Below are 23,484 nucleotides of genomic sequence, written 5' to 3'. Positions count from 1 at the left end.
GTTGTACAGCTTAGTATAGAACTAAGTAATACCATAAAGGTATATGGTATAATAGCAGTTAATAACTTTTCCAAGCACTTGTATGAATACAGGCCTGATTCTGCAGTTTGCTGACGTGACTTCTGAGCAGCAGACGTCTTCATCCCTGCTTTTATGGGTTTCAAAGTTGACGATACGGCCATTAAGAGGAAAGCTGCTGCAGGTTCAGGGGAAAAAAACGTTGGTTTTAAAAGTAGACGTATTTAACTCATGCTGGAAATGATGGAATCAGATGTTATATCAGCAAAGGTGGACTTGGTGGTGGTGCGTTGGTGTTGCTTACGCATCACAGCAAGAAGGTCTGGTTGGATAACAACTTTTCCGTGTGGAGTCTCCATGATCTTCCCGTGTCTTCATGGGGTTCCTCCAGGTTCCTCCCACCGTCCAAATACATCCAGGAGCTTCACTGGAGACCAGACATGTCCATGAAAGGGTGAATTGTTGCGTGTCTCTCTATAACAATTAATGAGACAATGAATTTATGTCTCTGTAAATGTGAACAAGATGGTGAAAGGACGAAATTTGTCTAATAATGAATTTTAAAAAAGACAAACGACTGAAGAACAAAAATATCATTTACAGCGGTGTAAAAATCCCGTCACGTGACGTGTCAATCGAAACTACAACCAGTTGGACTACACAATGGCGTCGCCTGCGTCAGCGTGAAAACCGGAAGTGACGCGGCACCCCCTCCTCCCCGCGTGCGCTCCGCAGCAGGAAAACCGGAACAAACAGAGGCGCGCGGCGGAGCAGCTGGCCGGCCGTTCTCGCGGCCGTGGACCTTTTTGTTATTGTTATTGTTGCGTAAAAAAGGGATGAATTTTAAACGCAAAATGCGCATAAGTGGTGTTTTGTGACGCTTCCTCGGCAGGAAAAGAAGCTCAGGATGAGCCCGCGACGTTAGCCGAGCACCGGGACTCCATTTTATCATTATTATCATTATTATTATAGAATCACATTATTTTATATACTCGTTTTGTTTTTTTTTTGGTTTGCATCCCTGGTGATTTTTGAGCATTCCTGCGTGGGTATGAAGGACCCCGGGTGTTCCGCCCCCGGCCGCCGGAGGAGGAGCGGAGGCGGCGGGGCCGCCGGGCTGCTGTGCCCGCTGCTCTGCGCCTGCCTGTGGGCGGCCGGGGTCGGGTACAAGCCGGTGATCATCGTGCACGGCTTGTTCGACAGCTCCGGGGATTTCAAGAACCTGCAGCGCTTCATCAACGAGGTGTGTGTGACAGTGTGTTATTTCATGGCGACCTGTGGATTTACAGTAAATTGCATTTGCAGGCCTCTGTTATCTGCTGATAATCAGGTTAGTCCTTTTCACTATGGTGTGTCTGCTGCATGATCTCCAGTCATGCAGAGTTGCAAATGTGAGGTTTGCCTTGTATTTGATTTAGCTTGTAGTCGTTTATCAGCAGGAACTAGCAGTGTTTGCTCTCTGTCTGATTTTTTTTTTCTCTTCCCAATATGAACATGAGGATCAGTGTGTCTGCAGGGTGTGTGTTTTAATAATGTTAAAGCAGACCTGAGCATTTCACGGCCCGTCAAACTATTTTCTTTCAATATCTTAATAAGTATTTTCAATCAATATTGAATTTAGAAACTAATTTTTTCCTTTTTTTTTTGAAATTATACAAAAAACAATGTCGGATCATTGCTATAATCATTAATGATTTTGGAGTTGAGATAAAAGGCCCCAAATTTTAAATATTTAAATTGAGATTGTCATTTTGTTCCTATTACATGATACCTCGTTGGCCCACGCATGGAAAATAAATAAGAAACGTGCCCGTCCTTGTATTAAAGAGTTAGAAAAAGAAAAACATGCACATCCACTGCCCAGTGCGGGATTAAAAAACAAAAAGTTTGTCTCAGAGTTTTGAAAAAGGAGATCTGTGTTAACACATAACTCTGGTAAGCATCTGTGGCAGAGACTATTTTTTGCTCAAAACGTCATGCACGCGAGAAGAAGTGTATCGTGTTTTCTGTTAAATAAGTAATATTTTCTTTTTGGGGCATTCTTTGGTGTGCAGATTTTTGCCAAACTCTACTGTAATAATATGAACTCTGCTGGCGGTGAGAAGAAGATCCAGCATTTCCCTCCCGGATCACAATCCAGCCCAGGTCGCAGGCGTTTCTGTCTGACCTCCCGTCTTCTCCGCAGACTCACCCCGGCACCAACGTGACGGTCATCGACCTGTTCGACCGCAGCGCCAGCCTGGAGCCCATGTGGAAGCAGGTGGAGGGCTTCAAGGCGGCTATTTACCCCGTGATGCAGAACGCGGCGGAGGGGGTTCACTTTATCTGCTACTCCCAAGGTCTGCGCGCCAAATGTTGATTCAAGATTATTAAAGAAATGACGTTATGTGGTATGTGGATCCGTCGTGTCACGATTGCGGAACGTTACCTCGGGGAGACGCTGGAGGCCAGACGGGAATCTCCACGGGTTGTGAGGTTTGCAGAGGACATTGTGATCGGTAGCAGGAACATCTGCAGGGGGGGGGAGGTGGGACCCGGATAGGAGAGGGATGGCGGCGAGACAGAATATGTTTGGTTTGGAGACGTTGAGGAGAAGATGAGAGTTCCTCTTTGGAACTGAGGAGAATGGAGTCCAGAGGGACAGCACGTGGTAGATGTTCTGGAGATAAGTCAGACTGAGATGGTTTGGACAAGGGCAGAAGATCTGGGTTGAAGGATGCTAAGGTTGGCGTTCCAGAGAAGGTTAATGGAGGACAGGGTCAGACGGAGGCAGGTGATTGGCTCGGACGCCCCTGAAAGGAGGAGGAGAAGGCTGGGAAGTTATTATCATGAGATGGTTATTCTCCACTGGAAATTCCCAGGCAGTATTTTCAGTCCAAACCTTTTCCAGGGATGGAACATCAGGTTCTCTTCGCTCGCCGTTTACGACGATCAGCCTTTTTCCCACCCAGTGAAAGTTCATCCCCTCCATTGATCCGGCTCTTCCTGTCGTTCCAGGCGGGCTGGTCTGCAGGGGGATCCTCTCCACGCTCGCCGATCACAACGTCCACTCCTTCATCTCCCTGTCGTCGCCCCAGGCGGGGCAGTACGGAGGTGAGTTCACCCCTCGGAGGCCCGTCTCCCTCGGGCTCGGGCGTTCAGGCCTTCACCCCGCTTCTTCATCCCCCTCTCCACCAGACACGGACTACCTGAAGTACCTGTTCCCCGAGTTCGTGAAGTCCAACCTGTATCACCTGTGTTACACAGCCATCGGCCAGAGGATTTCCATCTGCAACTACTGGAACGGTAGGGAAAACCTCCAAACAGTTTGCACCAGAAGAAATGGATTTATAAACAAAACAATAGTCACTCATTCGTCATCTTAACTGCTCACCGTGCACTCGAGTTCACCATCACATTTAAAGACATAGCATTCACCCTCTCATTCCCAAGCTCAGCTCTCCAATCGGCCTCCTGCATGTTTGCGCAGCGGATAAAATAGTATTTATAGCCTAGAAAACCATACGATAGGGTGCCGAGAGAGGAAGTCTGGTGTTGTATGAGGAAGTCTGGAGTGGCAGAGAAGTAAGTTAGACAGGTGCAGGACATGTATGCTCGTTGTGAGACAGTGGTGAGGTGTGCTGTAGGTGTAACAGAGAAGTTCAAGGTGGAGCTTCGTCAAGGATCAGCTGAGCCACTTCCTGTTTGCAGTGGTGATGGACAGGCTGATAGACTAGGAAAGATAGGAATGTCCATGGACCATGATGTTTGCAAAGGACATTGTGATCTGTAGTGAGAGCAGGGAACAAGGTGAGGAACATCTAGAGAGGTGAAGGTATGCTTTGGAAAGGAGAGAAATGAAGGTTAGTCACAGCAAGACAGAATATATGTGTGTGAATGAGAGGAACCCGGGTGGAACGTTGAGGCTACAGGGAGTGGAGATCAAGAAGGTGGAGGATTTCAAGTACTTTGGGTCAACAGTCCAGAGCAACGGAGAGTGTGGAAATCAGGTTGGAATGGGTGGAGAAAAGTGTCAGGGGGACGATGAGATGGAAGATTTTCAGCCAGAAGGAAAGGAAAGGTGGAGGAGATCGTGGTAAGATGGTCTACAAACAGTGACAATGACCAAAAGACGGGAGGCAAAGCTGGAGATCACAGAGATGAAGATAATGAAGATAAAAATGAAAATGCTTAGCATCAGCAAACAAGTCGGGGTCAAGAAGCGAGAACCGCCACCAAACCCGTGGTGCCTCTCTGCCGGCGAATGATTCGATCGGGGAGGTTACCGTGGTAACCGTGGCGTCACAAATGCGAAGCAAAGGCAGGAAGCGCCGATGTCGCGTACGGGGGTGTCAGGCTGCATCGTTGCTCCTCAAGCGTGTATGAGATCACTAGAACACACACACTTTGTTCACACCTAGAAGAATATAGATGCCACATATCTCAAATGAAATCCCATCTCACACAGAGGATGCTATCTTTCTCCGGTCACTTAAACATGCGACATCTGTCACGGGAAGCTAACAGGAAGCTAACGTGCACGTGACGTTGATTGTCTCCCCGCCGCAGACCCCCACCACCGAGACCTCTACGTGAACAGCAGCGAATACCTGGCGCTCCTCAACAGCGAGAGGCCCAATCCCAATGCGACAGGTCAGTGCGAAACACACAGGCAACGACGTTTCCGTACGTTTTTTTTTGTTTTTTTTTCCACGCTTCGTCTTCGTACCTGACTTGCGCCTCCGGCCCGCAGAGTGGAAAAGGAACTTCCTGAGAATCAACAAGCTGGTGTTGATCGGCGGGCCGGACGACGGCGTCATCACTCCCTGGCAGTCCAGGTGGGGTGTCTGTCTTCACAATCGGGACGGTTTCGTGTTCAATGCGTTATTTAATTTATCATCCTCGCATGTTTGTTTTTAAGGGTCTCACCACGTGCATGAGATGTATCACGGTCTTCGTAGCATGTCAACACAACCTCTGATAAACGTCTACGTTGTAAAAATCACTGTAAAGCACACAAAACTGGTCCTGGCACCGTAGAGCATCTGGAAATCCAGCTTCATCGGTTGAACCATGGAAATCAGGGTTGTCCACGTGTGGAGTATCCATGTCCTCCCTCGTGCCTGGAGGTTCTCAATCTTCTTCACGGGAACATTGAGGAGGATGGATGATAAAAATGGGGAGAAAAAAAAATTGCAGTGTTAGCATTGGAATACAAATAGATACTGTTGAACACACCTGAATATAAGCTGAACCGGCTAACAATAAAGAAATATGTGTACATATATATAGGTTACACTTGTGTGTAAGCTGCAGGTGTCCACGTTGTAACATGAGTTATTTACACAGAAACATTTTTTAAAACTTTTAATTAAATAACATACCAGTAACGTCCACAAATACGTTCTGGAAATGCTTGTTTTCCAAACAGTGGCCGTAACACGGCCGATGAAAAAGATTAAAATTCTATCCCCATTTTGTCCTACTCCAGCTGATCGCCATCTTGGTCTTCCTCCTGCGCGCTAAAACCGTTAAGAATAAGAATAACTTTATTTATCCCGAAGGAAATTGTTGTGCCAGAGTGTCAAGTAAAACATAACAATAATAAATAATAGTGGGAAATTGCATAAACAGTATAAAAAAAGGGGGGAGAATAAGAAATACAAATAAAACGAGAACATGTCAAAGTAACAAGTCAATAAAACTATAAAGATAAGATAAGATAAGAACAACTTTATTAATCCCGAAGGAAATTGTTGTGCCAGAGTTACAGAAAATATAACAGTAATAAATAATAAAAAGAAAAGGCAGAATTAGAAATAAAATAAACTATAAAGTGTCTCAGTGAAACTATAAACTGTCTTAGTAAACAAGTGATAAAACTATAAGTGTCTTAGTAACAAGTGAGGTAAGGAGTGCACAATAGTATGATAAAGGAAAAATTGTCGTGTACTGTTATGAAATGAAATATTGCACAGTGTCAAAGTTATCAGAATTTTCCAGACATTTCATCAGTCGGATGTGACGAGGCGAAATGTTTTGGCGGCGTGAAGCTCGTCCGCACAAAAAAGATCCACAAATTAGCACAAAAAAAAGCACAAAAAAAGAGTAGCCGCTTATATTCTGGAAACGACGATATGTTTGGTTGAGGAACGAGTCGGAAGTATCTACCTGGCGATGATGTTTGAGATGTTGGAGGTGGACGACGTTGGACAATCAAAGACTAAACGTCCACAGGTGTTGGCGCTAGATGTTAGCCCGGTGATTGACAGGTGGCGGGCCGGGTTAAGCCCCGCCTCTGACAGTCCTCGCCTGGTTTTTTCCTGGTTTGAACCGACAGGCTGCAGAGGTTCGGTTAGAGTCGTCTTATCTTCTTCTGCAGCTTCTGAAGCCGCACATTTTGGCCCGAGGATGAAAGGATGACTCTCATGTGACGATCACAACGTTTTTTTTCTCTCTGTCTGTCCGTCTCGCTCACCTTTTACAGTCAATTTGGATTTTATGATGACAATGAGACCGTTGTGGAGATGCAGCACCAATATGTGAGTGCAGATCACACCACCGACACCAACGCACGGCACTGTTATTTCATTTTTCCGACCCCCTGTCGATGTTTCGCGCCGTTCATTTCTCTTGACGAAGCCTGAAACAAGTGTGACGAACTAAAACCCAGGTTTTCCTTCCCCGCCGGTCCAGTTCTACCTCAGTGACGTCTTCGGTCTGAAGACGCTGGCGGCCCGCGGCGACCTGATCCTGTGTTCGGTTCCCGGCGTGGAGCACGTCTGGTGGCACTCCAACGAAACGGTGTTCCACACATGCATGGAGAAGTGGCTGGTATAGAGCAACACTGGCTACAGCACAAAGACACACACACACACACACATCATATGCTCGACAGCGTGATAAGCTCTCGGCCTCCGCCGCCGCCGCCGCACACAAAGCCGCCCGTGTGTCTCCTCCTGCATCGGTGGTCTCATCTATTCATTTCACCTCCGGGAATCAATCAAATGAAGTTTATAGCGAGTATTTTTATCAACACTGAGTTGGTCGCTGGAGGTTTTCATGGTTTCGACCAGCAGCTCCTCAAACTACACCAAGCTGCTGCCTGAAATGTTCAAATGGCCATTTTTATGCTTATTTTTTGTTTTTTTGTGGAGTGTCAGCTGCAGGTGGCACCTCACAACAAGAAGATCCCTGAGTAGGTGAAAGTTCCTCCGGGTTCCTCCCACAGTCCAGAACCGTGCAGGAGCTTCTTTGGAGACCCATAAACCAGGGGTGTCAAACTCGATCTGGTCTTAATTTGATGTAATTAATTTGTTTTAGAGTAGAGGAGAACATTTAAATGATAAAAATCTATGTAATGAACTGTTCCTTTTAAAAATACATGACAAACAACCCAAAAACAGCACAACCCTCGCAGACTATATAGGAATTGCATTTGTATTTCAAAAAAGGAATTGATTTTTATGTACTTTTTCAAATTGTAGATTTATTCCATTTGACACCCCGTCCTAAACTGTCCAGACGTGTGAATGGTTACGTCTCGATGCGACTCCACGACCCCTCGTGACCCCGAACGCACGGCAAACGGCGTCGAGAATGAAGGAATTATCCGCTAACTTGCGGAGTGATCAGAATACAGCGCCGAAAACAAGCGCGGCAATCATCAAATGTAGATAATTAGCATTACAAGGCCTCTTCGCTTACGCTTAACAGGAAACGGGTCATGACGGAGTCACAGGGCTTACAGACTTTTTTAAAATCGCTGTTTTATGGGATTAAAACATTGTCAAAGACGACAAGGTTAGGATTTTAATCCGCGTTTCTTTATTTTTAAATGTAATCCCACCAGGTTTCTCCGCCCTCGCAGCGTTCCAGAACACACGCAAGAGCTCATTTTATATCGAAAAAGGTTAATTTAAAAAAAACAAAACTATTTAAATCTTTTTTTTTTTTTCCCAAAAAGTATATCATTCACTCAAACATGTATTATATCCACACGTGTGTGTGTGCGTGTCTTTGACGGTGCGTCTGCTCACACACACACTGTACCTCAGACCCCACCACGACAGTGCCTGAGCGATGTTCCACCTCGTTCCACCTCGTCATCGGCGCTTCTAGAAGGAGAGGCCTTAAAAAAAAAAAAAAAAGAAGAAGAAAATCAAATAAAAGACACCCATCGCCCTCTCAGTGTTTTCAACTTTCCATACCGAAGTGCTGCGACACTCGTGCCCGCCACTCGTGCTGGCCGGTGTCGGCGTTTGTGTTTACTCGTATCTTTACCTCCCGTCGCATCTAGATATCTCAGGCCTTTTAGCAGTCGGTTTGGGTTCTCGTGCTTCGACTTTGAAACAATCGTTCATATTTATGGATGGAAAAAGGGAAACTGCTGATGCACAGGAAAGGAAGAAGTGAAAAGGAATACGAGTGAAACATGCACATTGATTTGCCTGATAAGGGAAAGCTGAAATGAGATGAAGTGTTTTTTTTTCTTGTTTAATGCAGTTCATTTTATCAAGTACTCGTGTTTTAGCTGTCGTGTTCATATATCTTTATCTTTTTTTGATACAAGCTTGTATAAATTTAACTGCCTAAAATGAGAATTCAAGGGAAGTGATCTCTTACAACAAGTGAATAATGTGAGGGTGGAATTTTTTAAAAGACTCACACAGATGTAACTATTTTGGCGACGTCCTCTCGATTTGTACAACACCCGATCTGTCGATGGATAAGTGTCAACTAATCAATTAAAAGCTGTTTGACCAATCGCTCTGTTGTGTTTTTGAATCTCCCACTTTTTTTGCCTCCATTGAAACTTGAGGTACAAGGAGATGTGAAATAGAATTGGATTCTTCCACGCCTTGTTGGTCTCCTTCCCCCGTTCCTACAGATGTGCTCCTCTGCACCTTGTCATCATCTACCTCCTTCCATTTACATTCACTTTTCCACCAACACCCAACTCTACCTCGCCACTAAACCCCCATCTGCTCTCCCGCCCACCAAACTAAATTGTAACCAACCCGAGGTTCTCCTTATTGGTACTAAATCTACTTCCTCCACCAGCTTTTCTTTCACCATCCATAATTCCTCTGTCTCACCGTAAGATTGTCTTGTACTCCAGTAAGGCTGGTCTTATTGTGCATGTCGTAGACCTGACATCCATTTTCTCTAATATAGATTACATCATGATCAGGAAGAAGACATACTGTGCATACTGTGTACCAAACCACGCTGTAAATAAAAATTACAGACATAAATATTCAAAATCTATTGTTTTTTTTCATGCCACTGCACCACTGATCACTTCTATACACTTTACATTTTTCTATTCGCATATTATTGCACCATTTTTCAGTTGGTGCTGTTCTTAAATGCGAGTGTAATATGCAAAGCTGGTGCTGATGATGCAAACAAAACGACCAAAAAGACTACAATTCCATACATGCCTTGCGCACCGGAAATCGAATCACCAAACCGGATATAGGAACGCGGCGCTCTGGGAGGCCCTTTTCCGTCTCTGAGAAGTGTGGTTCAGAACGGCAGACACAAGTGAGTAACGCAAAAATGACTGATTTTACCACTTATACGTCGTAAAACCCGAGTTTTATCGGAAATCGTGATAATCGTAGGCTCTCGCTCACTGATAAATAAGAAGAAAGCCTCTTATTTTGCCTAACCGTGTTTTTATACCGTTTAAATGTCGGCCAACGAGCGCAAGTTCGCCGACTGCTAGCATTTAGCTGTTAGCACATGTGGTTGCGGCATGTAGAAAGGACGCGTCGACAGTTTAAAAAAAAAAAACATTCCCAATAACCAATTTAGTCTCTTTCAACGCGTGTTTCTAACTCACGTTGTTGTCGGTCATTGCTTACGTGGTTTCCTTTCCAGCTCTGTGATTAGCATGCCAGCTGCGTTAAGCTAATGCGAGCTGCCGTCAAGCAGGCTGCGTCTTGGGCCCAGCTTCCATCAGAATGGAGGTCCCAACTTTGTCTAGGTAGATTTTTGCAGATACCGGGCGAAAACGTTAACTTGCCACGGGTACTTTCATGTCAGGTCCGTACAGAATGTACTTTATCTGGAAATAGCACAAAACAGGGATGGCATATGAGGTTACTTTGCCCCTGATGTAAGCTAGCTCATAAGGGCTTCAGAACGTTTTTTTTTTCCTGAAAACCCTGTCAGTATTATTGGCTCCAAACGTCAATTCTTTTTGTAATAACAAATGTTTATTTCTGTGTAGTGGCCGAGTGGGAGACTGCACCGACTGTGGCCGAGACCCCGGAGATCAAACTCTTTGGCAAGTGGAGCACAGACGATGTCCAGATCAATGACATCTCCCTGCAGGTAGGCAGCTTGAAACCCATCTCTCTCTGAACAGAGAGGTTTGCAAAGATCCCAGGATCTATTCTATTGGAAGCTGATACGTATTCTGAGTGAGACTAGAGTCACGCTTTGACATTTCCATGTTGTCCTGGTGTGCTAGAGTACTCACAGAGCAAAAGTCTGCATATTCATTGGCTGTAATCACCTGTGATCCAGCCAATCACCGGCACGACGTACAACCTGTTCCTTAGAATGCCGCCTTTGCTGGGTTCAAATGCAGATTGCTTGATTGAATGTTTTTAACCGCAGGATTACATTGCTGTGAAAGAGAAGTACGCCAAGTACCTGCCACACTCTGGAGGCCGTTATGCCGCCAAGCGTTTCCGCAAGGCCCAGTGCCCCATTGTGGAGCGCTTGACCAATTCCATGATGATGCACGGTCGCAACAACGGCAAGAAGCTGATGACCGTGCGCATCGTCAAGCACGCCTTCGAGATCATCCACCTGCTGACTGGAGAGGTTTGTGCACCCACATAATGGCATAATAGAAAACTCAACCAGTCCACATCTATAGGTTGGCCCATTCAGTCACTTAACAGAGCAGCCCTTTTCAGGTTAAATAGAAGGCACTTTATGTACAACTAATATTTCAAATGTTTAAAACCACTTTATTCTGCTGCACTAAAGATGTCTAGGTTGTGCAAGAGTTGCTTTCTTTTTCTTAATGTTTTTTTAATTGTGGTCCTGTATTTTAGAACCCCCTTCAGGTCCTGGTGAACGCCATCATCAACAGTGGACCCCGTGAGGACTCGACCCGTATCGGTCGTGCCGGCACCGTCAGGAGGCAGGCCGTGGATGTGTCGCCCCTCCGTAGAGTCAACCAGGTGACATTCACGAGTCGTCAGCGACCGGTTTAAAAGTGACTATACTAAGCGAGGCTAGAGTCATTCTTTGACACGACTATTGTCCTGGTATGCTAGAGCGCTCGCAGATCAAGTCTTTGTTTATTCATTGGTTGTAGTCTGTCGTGGCCCAGCCAATCACCAACTCAGACACATTAAGCCTCTGGCAAAGTGTTTTTTTCCCCCCGTGGTGGTCGGCCCGTCTCACCCGCTGATGTCTGTTCCTTTCCCAGGCTATCTGGCTGCTTTGCACGGGAGCAAGAGAAGCCGCTTTCAGGAACATCAAGACCATTGCAGAGTGCCTGGCTGATGAACTTATCAATGCAGCTAAGGTACCCAAGGGTTTTTTTTTTGTTACAATTGCCTTTTTTGATTGCTATGAATTGTCATGTTACTCACCCACACTGTCTTTGCAGGGTTCATCTAACTCTTACGCCATCAAGAAGAAAGACGAGTTGGAGAGAGTTGCCAAGTCCAACCGTTAAACATGTTTGCTTTCTACCGAAATAAAAGTACCTTGAAAAGAACAAAATGCTGTTTTTGAGAAAAAGGGAATGATGTCTTCTGTAAGCGTTTTTATTTTTTTCTTGCATATGCAAAGGAACTCTTAAAAATATCCAGCTACTATACATGTCCTATTGCTAAACAGGCTGTTCAAAATCGATTTAATGGTAACTTTACTTGAGGGTCAAACTACGGTGCTGTTAAGACTCTGGAGGGGAAGAGATGAATTTGTCACTGCTAGCAAACCTCAGCATCTTCGCGGTACCTGGGTACTCCAGCATCTGATGCCATCAGAAATACGTATGCTTTTTGTTGATGAGGAGGCAGAGCGAGGACAGAGACGCGCCCAGCTTCGAGGCCTCGCTGCAGGCCGTCGGGAGGAGAGTGTAGTCCTGCAGCTTCTGGAAGGCCTGCCGGGAGACCGGGGTGGGGGGGAGTTAGTGCTCGCTGGAATTCACAGCTGCAGGAAAACTTGAACGAGACAGTGCCCTTGGAGCTGAATGACAAGGGAATTTACTTTTCTGCACTTTCAAGAAATTGGTTCGTGACTCACAGCGACGCTGTCAGGACATTCCTCGGCCGGTCGGTGGAGCAGGAAGTCGCGTTTAGAAAGGCCCTTTATGTAGATGCAGTTGGCGGCGGATTCCTCGGGTACTGAAAGCACCTCGTAGTTGTGGTCCGTCAGTTGTTCCATCATCTGGAGATGAAGCGGCAGAGTCAGCAAGACAAAGTAATGAGGTGGGGAGATCCTGACGGGACACTGATGAGACTAGAAACCCCTGGGTGACACATCATCCAGCTTTGGCGCCACCTAATGGCAGACATGGCAAACACTGGTCCATTAATAGTTAAAGTGTAGTGTTAGGATTCAAAACTAAATATTTATTGCAATGGGGGAGAAAGTGAACACCCAACAACCCCTGGCTAGGATAACCCCCAAAAAAGGTTTTGCAAAAACAGTGGAGGAACAAGAGGGCACGGCCGGTAAGAAGTCCCTGGTCAATCCATGATTTCACTTCTTAACAAGCGGCTTAAAAATCCCATTGGTATTGAAACTATTCACACACCCGCAGCGTCTTCTTGGCACCCTCGCTGTTGCTGATGACGATGGTGTTGGTGCCTCCCATGGAGCAGATGTTCTTCAGCCGAACTCCGCCGCAGACTGGAACGGTGGACACGGCGAAGTCCTGCACAGATTGGAGGGGAGGCTCATTTACTAGATTGCAATTTCTCAAAGAGCTTTCACCTGCTGATGAACCATCAGGGGTCTTGTTCACACTGTGTGTGTGTGTGAGATCACAAACAGGAGGAAATGCAGCGACCGCCTGATCAAGAAATCTGCACCTGATCAGGATCTGCTCAGAAGCCGAGATCAGGCGGTCGTTTCGTTCACACGTTACAGAGAAACATGCAGCTCGGCGCGTCCAGTACATTCCATCTACGTTGCGGTTCTGGAAAAAAAATAAATTTTAATCTGAAACGCATTACTGACCATCTCTGTAAATTGACCGCAGTTTCTCATTTCCACGGCGGCCCATGTGACCCGCTCCACACCACACAAGTCGATTAGAAGCGTGAAAACATGCAGCGGAGAAGCGAAGGGAAAGAATCCCGGCGTCGGCGTCGTGACCCGCCTGTGCGGTCGATTACGAAACCGCCTCATTCCTCACCGTTTGGACTACAACTCCCCTAATGCAATGCTGCGGCCGCTCGCCACCTGCTCCCTTCGGCAGCAGGGTCCGACCAGCATCTCCCCACTAAGTCCTTGTCTCTCTTTTCTCAACGCTGGGGGTCTAAAGCAGTGAATGAAGAACATTAAGAGCAGACACGCAAAGCCGGAGATGGCGAAACGGCCGAAAAACCCTCTTACCCTGAAAGTGTCCGCCAGCACCTCGGCTCCTCGGCGGTTGGTGTGAGAAGAGATGCCGACGAAGAACTCCCTCCCCGTGAAGAGGACGTCGCTTCCCTCCAGCGTGGCGCCGCCGCTGTCCACCTCGTCGGAGCCCATCTCCACCACCGTCAGGTTCAGCTCAGACATCACCCTCCGCACCGCCTCTGCCTGGTTTGGGGAGGGAGCAGAGGTGACACATGAAGCGGGCGGGTGTTTCAAAACAGATGCTAGGATGATGTTAGATACCATTATCTCACAGGAAAGATCCTTGGCTATTTTTATGATGGACTGAGAGGAGATGAGATGAGGAAAAACTTTATTTATCCTGAAGGAAATTCATATTTCATTATACACTGCTCAAAAAAATAAAGGGAACACTTAAAAAACCCATCCTAGATCTAAATGAATGAAATATTCTTATGAAATACTTTGCTCTTTACACAGTTGAATGTGCCGACAACAAAATCACACAAAAATGATCAATGGAAATCAATTGTATCAACCCATGGAGGTCTGGATTAGGAATCACACTCAAAATTAAAGAGTAAAAACAAACTCCAGACTGATCCAACTTTAATGTAATGTCCTTAAAACAAGTCAAAATGAATGAAATGTGTTGCTTCCTGAGTGGACACTATGATTTCACAGAAGTGTGATTGACTTGGAGTTACATTGTGTTGTTCAAGTGTTCCCTTTATTTTTTGAGCAGTATATTTCTTATACAATTCATATTTCATATTCTTCCTCCTTTCTACTATTATCTATTACTGTTCTGTTTTTTTTACTTGAAACTCTGGCACAACAATTTCCTTCGGGATTAATAAAGTTGTTCTCATCTCAAATTGTTGTGCCAGAGTTTCAAGCCAAAACATAACAATAATAGATAATAGTAGGAGGGAGAATAAGAAATACAATAAAACAAAAAGTGTCAAGGTTAAGGCTATCAAGTGTTTTAAGGTCTTAAGTACAAAGATTTGAAGATTCCCTGCGGCTGAGGGAAGAGGAATTAAAAAGTCTGATAGCCTCAGGTAGGAAAGACCTCCTGTGGCGTTCAGTGGAGCTCCTTGGTGGGATCAGTCTCCGACTGAAAGGAGCTCTGACGGGATGTCAGTGTGGCGTGCAGGGGCTGCAGCCTGTGCACGGTCGGGAGTTTCCTGAAATAGCAGATATTCTGCCATATTAATCCATTTTGCGATGAAAATTCCTAAAAGATCAGCTCAGAGCCTGATCTAAATGATGTCATTCTGTTCCAGGAAGTCTGGCGATCGAAGGGATAACCAATTATTACCGATTGGTTTACAACCATCTCAGAAAAAAAGGAGTTCACAGCGCAGCTGTTTCGCTGACATCTGGTCCTCCGCCGGCTCACCTCCCTGCGCCTCTGCTGCTTGAAAGGCCTGGTGATGAGCGCCGTGTCTCCCTGGATGACCGCCACGTCCTCGATCCTCCAGCTCGCCGGCAGCTCGGGGTCGGGGGGGATCTCGATCAGCTGCAGGCCCACCTTCTGCCTCAGCGCCCCGGTCAGGCAGCCGAACTGCCGCTGCGCTTTGGCCAGGTCCACCGAGGCCTCCCGGTCCCCCTCGTCGCCACCGGCGCCCGTCTGGCCGAAGGTGTCGGGGATCCCCCGCACGACGGCGTGGGTGAAGAGGCCGTACGGGCACACGTTTGCCATGGTTCTGCAGGAATAAGATGGAGAAACAAAAATAAAAATCTCAACTAGTTCCAACTGATGCACATCATCTTCACACCCATGTTCCCCAGCTCCACCTGCATCATCTCCTCCTGCAGCCCTGTTAGAAGAGGTGTTGCATTGCACTGCAGAACAGGTGAACCCACCACCTGGAATAACATGTAGCTGCCACATAGAGGAGGAGGAGGAAGGCATTGTTCGCTGGTTTGTTTGCAGGGAAATCTCGCTGAATAGAGATGGGAATGTGCAGCGCAGCCGGTCTATATTTGGGCCCCGGGGTCCACTGAGGACAATGGATCTATTCTCACCCGGCCGGACCTCCGTGCAGCCCCCCCCCCCCCCCCCTGCAGCCCCCCCTGCACCCCCCAGCTCCTCCAGGAGTTTTCAAACAAGTGCCCGTGCACGGATTTGTTTTAGGTGCGCGGCTTTATCCCCGGCCTCAGAGATTCACATTGAAATAAAATGAAAAGTTTATTTTCATGAGTTCTCTAGTGCTTTTTCTGCTCGACCGGATCCGAACTAGGAACCGGAGCGGAGGCTGGTCCCCCCCCCCCCGACCCACCCACCCTCCGCCGGCCGTGCACCGCCCAACTGTCCGCTCCTGCACAAACACTTTTCGGGAGGAGGAGGAGGAGGAGGGGGGGGGTCAATTGTTTGGAAAAAAAAAAAAAAAACAACCGGCGGGACGGTTTAGAGAGGAAAATAAAAGCCGTACCTTCTGAAGGCGTGGCGGACACACGCTCGGCTCACTTTCCCCGGCGTTTGATTTAATTTCCAAACGGGGCCATTTCCCGTTATCCCACCGTGATCCACCCGTTCCTGCCCCCCTCACAGAGGCGTTCAAATAAACTGCTCTCACCTCTACTTCCGGTTAAGACCTTTCAAAATAAAATATCTTCTCACGAACGCGCCTGCGCTGTGGCGTCGACCGTCACCGTAAACCGGTAGACGTTCAATCTGAATCTCCCCTTATAACATACTCACCCATTTTATTCGTTTTAACGGTCAGGAAACGTTAAAGCTGGATGTTTGTGCTTTTATTTTGTTGAACCCCACCCTGTTTCCGGTTAATTCTTTCCAGCTTGACCAGGCTCCCCCCCCCCGGCCGCCCACCCTGCGCCCCCTCCCCCACAAAGTCCCGTCTGGAGTCAATCAACGTTGATTTCAGTTAAATGACCGACGCAGCGTCATTTCACTTTAATATTCCCCCGTAAAATAAAAATAAAAAAGGAGAACAAAGAAAAAAAAAACAGACTGTCACGTCAACCTACTTCGCTGAGGGATATTACATAATGTTTGACCAAGTCAAGAGCTAAAAGATCCACCAGATATATGAAATATATCAGCTATTTACTCACCTGTAGAAAACTGCAGCTCAGAGAGGATGTTTGTTGCATGCATGCAAACCGACCTGGGCCCCAGGCAGATCTCATGATTTTTTTCAACTGTCCAGGATTAAACATGGAGGACCCACATAATCCAGATGAAGTGTTTGTTAAAGGTCAGCCTGTGTGTCAGCAGAGTCCCCTCTTTTGTTTTCATCTGCTAAATATCAGCGGGCCCTGAACTCAGACCAGATCAGATCCACACTGGTCCAAATAACCACATCCAACCTATCTTTGTAGTTACTGCTAACAGTTAAGACAATTCATATTTCATTATATTTCTTATTCTTCCTCCTTTCTACTATTATCAATTACTGTTATGTTTTTTTACGTGAAACTCTGGCACAACAATTTCCCTCGGGATTAATAAAGTTGTTCTCATCTCATCTCTCTCTCTCTCTCGTTAGGGTTGAGGATACATTTGTAAAATTGTTGCTTTATCTGGACTGTGTGTGTGACTTTGAAAAAAAAAAAAAAAGAAAAAGAAATGGAATTAATCTGTTAAGCTTGTCCTGAAATGTGGGTCAAATGATGCGACACTAAATCCGGCAATACTTCGAATATGGTTTGTGCGACATAACAAAAAAGGCTTGTTTTGCAGCACTTTGGCTAAATATACTTTATGAGCACCTGTGGTTTTATATTGATAATAAGTACGATGAGGCTTCTACCGGCTGAACGTGGAGGACTGCGCCCATACGTCCGGACGTAGATACAAAGAAATGTTTGTCGGTGTGCAAGCGAGGGAGAAAAGGAGCGCTGATGTAACAGAGGGACGTGTGGAGAGCGAAGGGGGGGGGGAAGGGGTGGGAGATGGCAATTAGAGGGCACAGACAGGATTAAAGAGCACCATCTGCCCACACAGATCCTTCAGCGAGCACACAAAACACCCGTCAACACGGTAGCATCGCCGGCATTAATCGCCGGCTCCTCCACTCACAGTGTATCACGGCATTCGGTTTCACCCAGTTTCACCGGGGCGGCCTGTCGGAGCGCCGGCGGCTCCGTTCTTGTTCGCTTTTCGGCGACGGAAACGGCGTCCGCGGGGGGAGAAGTTGGCACTTTCACTTTGACCAGTTGCAGTTTGAGTGTCACGGTCAGGCCGGGTCATACCGTGTCCGTGGGGAGGAAGGGTTGGGATCAAATCCCTGCACGCAGGTGTCCGTCAGGGCTCTATCCTGGGATCCTTTCCCCTTGTTACACCCACAGTTTCCCTGCAACATCTCCAAACCTTACATGCACACATATGTATGCGCGTGTGAATATTCGCATCCACTTTTCCAGCCGTTTCATTTTCTACATGATGACAGAGCATGTGATTCACCGCTGACTTACTACGACTGAGGAGTGTGTTCCTCCTGCTGAGTGACGCCATCCCACGTATTATCTGGGCCGGCGGTCGTGTCATATTTTGAGAACCGTCTGCGGAGGTTCTCAGTCATCCAGGTCACGCTGAATCTTCTGTATCTTGGACTTGAATTTCTTCCCTTGAAGACGGTTTGGGCAGGACTCCAAAAACCTGTCCGTTACATATATTTGGGGAACGGTTCCTTGTATGGTAAGTTTTGCACGCATGGTTATGCCAGGGTTTACTGGGGAAAAAAAAAAAAATGTGAGCGTTTATTTATATACTGACCTAAACGTGAAGAGACGACAGGCTGGGAAATCATCCCGGCCGACCGGCGCAGAAGATACACGGGGAGGGTAAAGGTTTGGATGATGCTCCTTCTGCCCGAGACATTTTGCCCCCGGGGGGGGAGTTTTCGGGCTTTGGGTTGCGCACTGCTGTGAAAGTAATCAACTGGTAAACAGCTTATTCAGTCTTAGCCCATTTGGGCTACCTCCATCACAAGACTGCTGTCAGCAGACCGTCCTGCGTGCCGTCCTCATGCCTCCCATTACACCTAAAGGATAATTCACTTAGACTTCCTGCCTTCCTCTTTGTGTCCCCTATCTCTTTCTCTGGGTGCAAAATACAGATATGCGAAAAAAAACGACATCATTTTGACCCCAACGGGAGTTTTCCTCTGAACTGAATCCTTACCCGAGGAATTTAAAAAAATATTCTTGTTTTTTTGTTCCACTTCCTCTTTTCAACCCATGACAGAACTGGTCCCAAGTTGCACCTGAAATTGTGTCAAATTCCTCAATTCAGCAGGAACACGAAAATGTTGACATGATAGCGACGTCAAAATGAAGATCCGTCTGCTGTTTCCCGTGTCAGCTGTTCATGATTACCTCTGTAAATTGAATTAAAAGTTTCAGGGAGGAGACACTGGACTTGGATTTCCCCAAAAGAGCAGAAGATAGAGAAGAGGCAGGAGAGGCTCATATAGAGGGAAGAAAAAAAAAAAATCACAGGTGAAGCAGGGCGACCGCGGGAGAAAGGTGCCACGTTCCACGACGACGAGGCCCGAAGGCACGGTTGGGACCGAAAGCATGCGTCTCTCACACCTCCTGGCCGCGCTGCTGTGCTGTCTTCCACTGGCCGGTGAGTCCAACACACTTTATTTTGGATCGACGTCTTGATTATCCAGTTTCGGGGTCGTTATTTGTTTTTGCGCCGTCTTCTCCCCTCCAGCCAGTTTGAGCTGCTACACCTGTGTGTTCCCCGCCATCTCCCCATTGGACTGCTTCAAGTTCCCTCAAGAGTGTCCGCAAGGGCAGCGTTGCCTGTCCAGCACGGCGACGGGAAAGCGAGGTGAGAGCTACGTCAGCATGTGTGTGTGTTCAAGAGATTATTTAATGAGGATCAGAAGATGCAAAGCGGAGCATTGTTCTTGGACATTTGTTTGACACAGACAAATGATGCTTATAAAGTGAAAAACCGGCGTAAAACAGGCACCCTGATTCATTCGCCGGGACTTTGCAGAGGCTCTGGACCCGTACAGGAGTCTGTATTTGAGACTCGGTCATTGATCGCCCAACATCCTGCCTCCTGACGACCCATCCCTCAGAAGGGCCGGATTTTGGGGTCTTATCTGAAACCTTGGACTTCACAGATCCCTGCGCCGTTTCCCATCAGGGCGCCTGTCAGCCCGAGACGGCCCGTGATATATTTCTATCAAATTATTTCTATCAAATGATCTCTAAAAATAGCTCTCTGGGGAGGCGCTGGCTGTGTCTCATCAGAGATAGATCCAGGCTTCCACGAGCGCACCTCCCAACTATCTGCTTTGTGCTCGTGTGTGTGATGCGGTGAAGACATGCAGGGTTGTGTTTGTCCCACCTTCCAACCCCTGCAACATCACACCATAGTTTGGGATTTCCCGTTTGTGTCCCTGTTTAGAAAACGAGGGATCAAAATACTGATTTTGCTGCAGAGTGTCGCGCGGGAGCGTCACAATTGCAGGGTTTTCAGTTTGGGAATGAGAAAAATACTGCTGTGCAACCAAATGACAGCTGATGGTAAAACCCAGAATATGCAGAAAAATAAACATCGTGGTTTTGGCATGAATTGGACTCTTCAGGGCGACATTTCATTCAGGAACCCTTCAGGTTGTGTGCGCAGTGGGTGGGGGGTTCAGGATCCGTAGGGGTTGCGTGATGTCTACCCTCCGGTTTTTCTTCCTGTTGTCTCTGAAATCCAACTCTTCGCTCTTTCCTCTTCTCCAATGCTGCTGCCATCTTTGTTCTCCATCCTCTTCGTCTCTGCTGCCAGCAGACCGCTTTTATCACACTGAGTTTGTTCCCCCCCCCCATCAGCGCTGTCCCCTCGCCTCCATCTATTTCTGTTTCGTCCGCCCGCCCAGCTCCGCTCATCTACGTTTGTGTTTCATGTTTGTTGTTTGGGTAGACTAGACTGCAGTTGGGAGTCCAGAGACTCTCCATACCGCCTGTCTTTGTGAGAGATGTATTGTTGTTGTATTCTTTCTTTCTATAAAACGTACCTCACGCAAAAAACAGTAACAACATGCGGTCCGTGTTGTCAGGGAGGTTTCGCAGCAGTTGGCTTTTTATATTGAGATTCTGTACTGTAATGTTATTTTCGCTTTCATTCGTCATCTCTACTGCTTATCCTGCAGTGTTTGCTACTCGTGTTTTCAGCGCTGTATTCTGACCACTAGACACTTTTAGACGATAATTTATTCATTCTCCGTACTGCTTATCCTGCAGTCGGGGGTCACGGGGGGTTGGATTCGATCCCAACCGTCACTGGGGGGGAAAGGTGGGTTCACTCTGGGACGGGTCCATCACAGAGCCGCATGTAGAGACATAAAATCATTCACACATTTCCAACGAAGTCTCCAATGAACCCCCTGCTTGTTTTTGGACTGTGGGAGGAACCTGGAGAAAACCCACGGCGAGAACATGGAGACTTCGCCTATGTGCTGAATCGCACCTCAGTAACTCTTGAATTCTCTCTAGATAACCATCTTTAAACTCAATTTAAAAAACAAAGAAAAACCAGGGTGGCTGTAACTCCACGTCGGCCGCCCCAAAACCTCAGAACAAGAAAAACAAGAACAGAAGGAGACCATTCTCAGACACTCCTTCACAGCGCTTAAAAGGCAAAGACGCAAAACGCCCTGATTATGTCACAGTGACATCAGGATCGTTTAGAAACTACAAAACCCTCTGACTTGCTATTTACCTTCATTTACGAGTGTCTTTTTTTGTTCTTTCCCCACCTTCAATTTGATCTCTCCCTGAACTCACCACCGGGCCTCACACAGGTTTTCACATTAAAAACAAATACATGTTTAAAGAGGAAATAACAAAAATGATCTTTTCCCCCCAGGATTAATATGAATTTTGCTTGACTTCTACCACATCCTTTCGCATCTAAACCTGCAGCGATGCGGCCTGTCTTTGTTTTCCCACTCCTCCTCCTCCTCCTCTTCCCTCTGCCCCTCCAGGCTCTCTCCAGCTGACCATGTATGAGAAGAGCTGCGCGGTTCCGTCCCAGTGCGGCGTCAGCGGCCAGAAGTTTGCTTCTGGCCTCTACTTCAACTACACCAACATCTGCTGCGACACCGACCTGTGCAACAGCGCCGTGCCTCTTAGCGCCCCCTGGTGGGCGGCGGCGGTACTGCTACCTGCTCTCGGCCTGCTACTTCCGGCCTGAGCGACGGAAACCGGAAGCCGGAAGTAAGATAGCACTTGGGGCGAGCGTAGGTGGCGTTTTTTTTTTTTTGTTTTGTTTTTTATTATCTTTTTAAATAAATATTGTGACGAATATCTGTGTTTTATACACAATCGAATCAGATAGCGATAAAAAGTTAGTGGGCATGTGTTAAATGTAAACCGAGGAGTGTATCAGTCGAAGCTAGCTTGCGCTTGAAATGGATGAGGTCATTTCTACAACCGCCTCCGCCCCCAAATTAACTTAAATAATAAACCAACTTAAAACGTAAAAAATATAAATAAAACACCTACAAAAAAAACAACCGTTTACCTAAAAAAAATGAAGAATATGAATTGTTTACCTGAACCCTTTGCTGGAAGATACCATATACGTAAACGTCATCGGTTTGGCGATCACGTGATGAGTATAGGTTGAAGAGGTGAGCTGGAACCCCCCCGCGCCAAAACACAATGGACTGTCCCGCTCCTCTGCAGACCTGGTCACATGATTCTTGCTTAATAAAATAAGATAAAATAAAACTAAATAAAACGCAATCCATTTATCGTCTGCCGCTTATCCTGCACTCAGGGTCGCGGTTGGGACGCTGGAGCCTATCATCAGGCGAGAAGCAGGGTTCAACCTGGACTGGTCGCCGATCAATCGTACAGCCAAATATGCAGGCAGATAACCATTCACTCATGCACTTATTCAGGGCAATTTTCCCAATTTTTTTCCAATTAACCTGCTGGATGTTTTTGGACTGTGTAAGGAAATCCATGCAGGCAAAATGTAAACTCCAAACAGAAAGAATCGAACCAGGGCCCTTCGTGCTGTGAGGCCGGAGCACTAACCACTACGCCGCCCAAAATAACAAGTTGAATACAATATTTGCTAACAACCCCCCCCCACATTCTAAAATATGGTTATATAAGATAAAGTAGATTTGTCAAGTCTGACTTGATTTATGCAGTGCTAAATCACAACTCTGTTGTCTGATGACACTTCCCAAGTGGAGCAAGATAGTTTACAGAAACCCAGCTTTCCCCTGTAAGCAAGCACTTGATGACGGCGGCAAGGAAACCCTGCCTTTAACTGTTACAGAAACCTCAGACTGATCTGATTTGTTTGGATTTCTTTTGAGTTGTTTCATTTATAATGTCTTTGTGACTCCCGCGGATCGCAGCAGTCAATGATCCTGGACGACCACGCGTGGGAATCCTTTATTTCTCTTTTAGCAGTTTGCAACTTTCTTGTTTTCTTTTACAATTTTAAATACAAAAGGATTAAAAGTATTGTGGTGCCACCTAACATGTCCAGCCTGCATATTTTACCCATCATATTTTTGTTACAAAAAAAGTCACTCCAAATTTTAAAGGTTTTAAAGTGTAAAATTGTTTTGTGTTTTTTTTTTACCCCACACCCGATGCATTGCGGCACTTGTCCGATCATTTAAGATCACTTTAAAAATATCCGAAATGCAAGCCCAGCTGCCGAGTGGCAGTCCGGACAGCTCAAATTTTCCAGTAACACACTTCAACAAGCGGAAAACATAAAGTGTGTTTTCTTTGGAGGTTATTCACGTCACACTTGTGTTTCTTGCAGCCAAGGCTTTAGCTAAAAACCCTCCCGGGCCGAGAAGTGAATTAATGACTTCTTTCAGAAAAAAATAAAAATAAAAAAAATCTCCATCACATGATTGTTTTCAAAAGTTGCTGACAGGGTTT

At 46.5% G+C, this 23,484-nt stretch overlaps 4 protein-coding genes and 2 non-coding genes across 6 annotated transcripts; 5 read left to right on the top strand and 1 right to left on the bottom strand.

Annotated features, from left to right (window-relative positions):
- Positions 1 to 763: 763 nt before the first annotated feature.
- Positions 764 to 8,765, top strand: ppt2b (palmitoyl-protein thioesterase 2b). The gene is made up of 8 exons (XM_086177676.1): positions 764 to 1,261; positions 2,204 to 2,357; positions 3,016 to 3,111; positions 3,196 to 3,303; positions 4,567 to 4,650; positions 4,751 to 4,835; positions 6,485 to 6,539; positions 6,694 to 8,765. Exons 1-8 carry the CDS (start codon positions 1,070 to 1,072, stop codon positions 6,835 to 6,837), a joined length of 918 nt encoding a protein of 305 aa, XP_086033802.1. The 5' UTR covers positions 764 to 1,069; the 3' UTR covers positions 6,838 to 8,765.
- Positions 8,766 to 9,492: 727 nt separating this feature from the next.
- Positions 9,493 to 11,754, top strand: rps5 (ribosomal protein S5). Its single transcript, XM_086177776.1, has 6 exons — positions 9,493 to 9,546; positions 10,238 to 10,341; positions 10,630 to 10,839; positions 11,076 to 11,204; positions 11,456 to 11,554; positions 11,639 to 11,754. Coding segments are annotated over exons 1-6 (612 nt in total). The 5' UTR covers positions 9,493 to 9,545; the 3' UTR covers positions 11,708 to 11,754.
- On the top strand, positions 10,430 to 10,557 carry LOC147216044 (small nucleolar RNA SNORA3/SNORA45 family). The gene has a single exon (XR_015109192.1). It is a non-coding gene; the product is annotated as a small nucleolar RNA SNORA3/SNORA45 family (small nucleolar RNA).
- Positions 11,252 to 11,380, top strand: LOC147216043 (small nucleolar RNA SNORA3/SNORA45 family). Its single transcript, XR_015109191.1, has one exon. It is a non-coding gene; the product is annotated as a small nucleolar RNA SNORA3/SNORA45 family (small nucleolar RNA).
- A 28-nt stretch (positions 11,755 to 11,782) lies between the features above and the next one.
- Positions 11,783 to 16,160, bottom strand: ddah2 (DDAH family member 2, ADMA-independent). The gene is made up of 6 exons (XM_086177775.1): positions 16,023 to 16,160; positions 14,987 to 15,293; positions 13,597 to 13,785; positions 12,794 to 12,913; positions 12,280 to 12,423; positions 11,783 to 12,136 (listed from the first exon to the last, which is right to left on the bottom strand). Exons 2-6 carry the CDS (start codon positions 15,287 to 15,289, stop codon positions 12,017 to 12,019), a joined length of 876 nt encoding a protein of 291 aa, XP_086033901.1. The 5' UTR covers positions 15,290 to 15,293; positions 16,023 to 16,160; the 3' UTR covers positions 11,783 to 12,016.
- A 1,949-nt stretch (positions 16,161 to 18,109) lies between these two features.
- On the top strand, positions 18,110 to 23,151 carry LOC147216040 (uncharacterized). The gene is made up of 4 exons (XM_086178116.1): positions 18,110 to 18,250; positions 18,952 to 19,183; positions 19,274 to 19,393; positions 21,552 to 23,151. The coding sequence occupies exons 2-4, from the start codon at positions 19,132 to 19,134 to the stop codon at positions 21,758 to 21,760; spliced, it is 381 nt and encodes a 126-aa protein (XP_086034242.1). The 5' UTR covers positions 18,110 to 18,250; positions 18,952 to 19,131; the 3' UTR covers positions 21,761 to 23,151.
- Positions 23,152 to 23,484: the final 333 nt, after the last annotated feature.

This window comes from Fistularia commersonii, chromosome 30 (assembly GCF_037954325.1).
Source record: "Fistularia commersonii isolate RoL2024-O1a breed Wild chromosome 30, RoL_Fcom_v1.0, whole genome shotgun sequence".
In the NCBI taxonomy this organism is placed as follows: domain Eukaryota; kingdom Metazoa; phylum Chordata; class Actinopteri; order Syngnathiformes; family Fistulariidae; genus Fistularia; species Fistularia commersonii.
The sequence above is the reverse complement of the archived record's forward strand: the minus strand, read 5'-3'. Positions and strand labels throughout refer to the sequence as shown.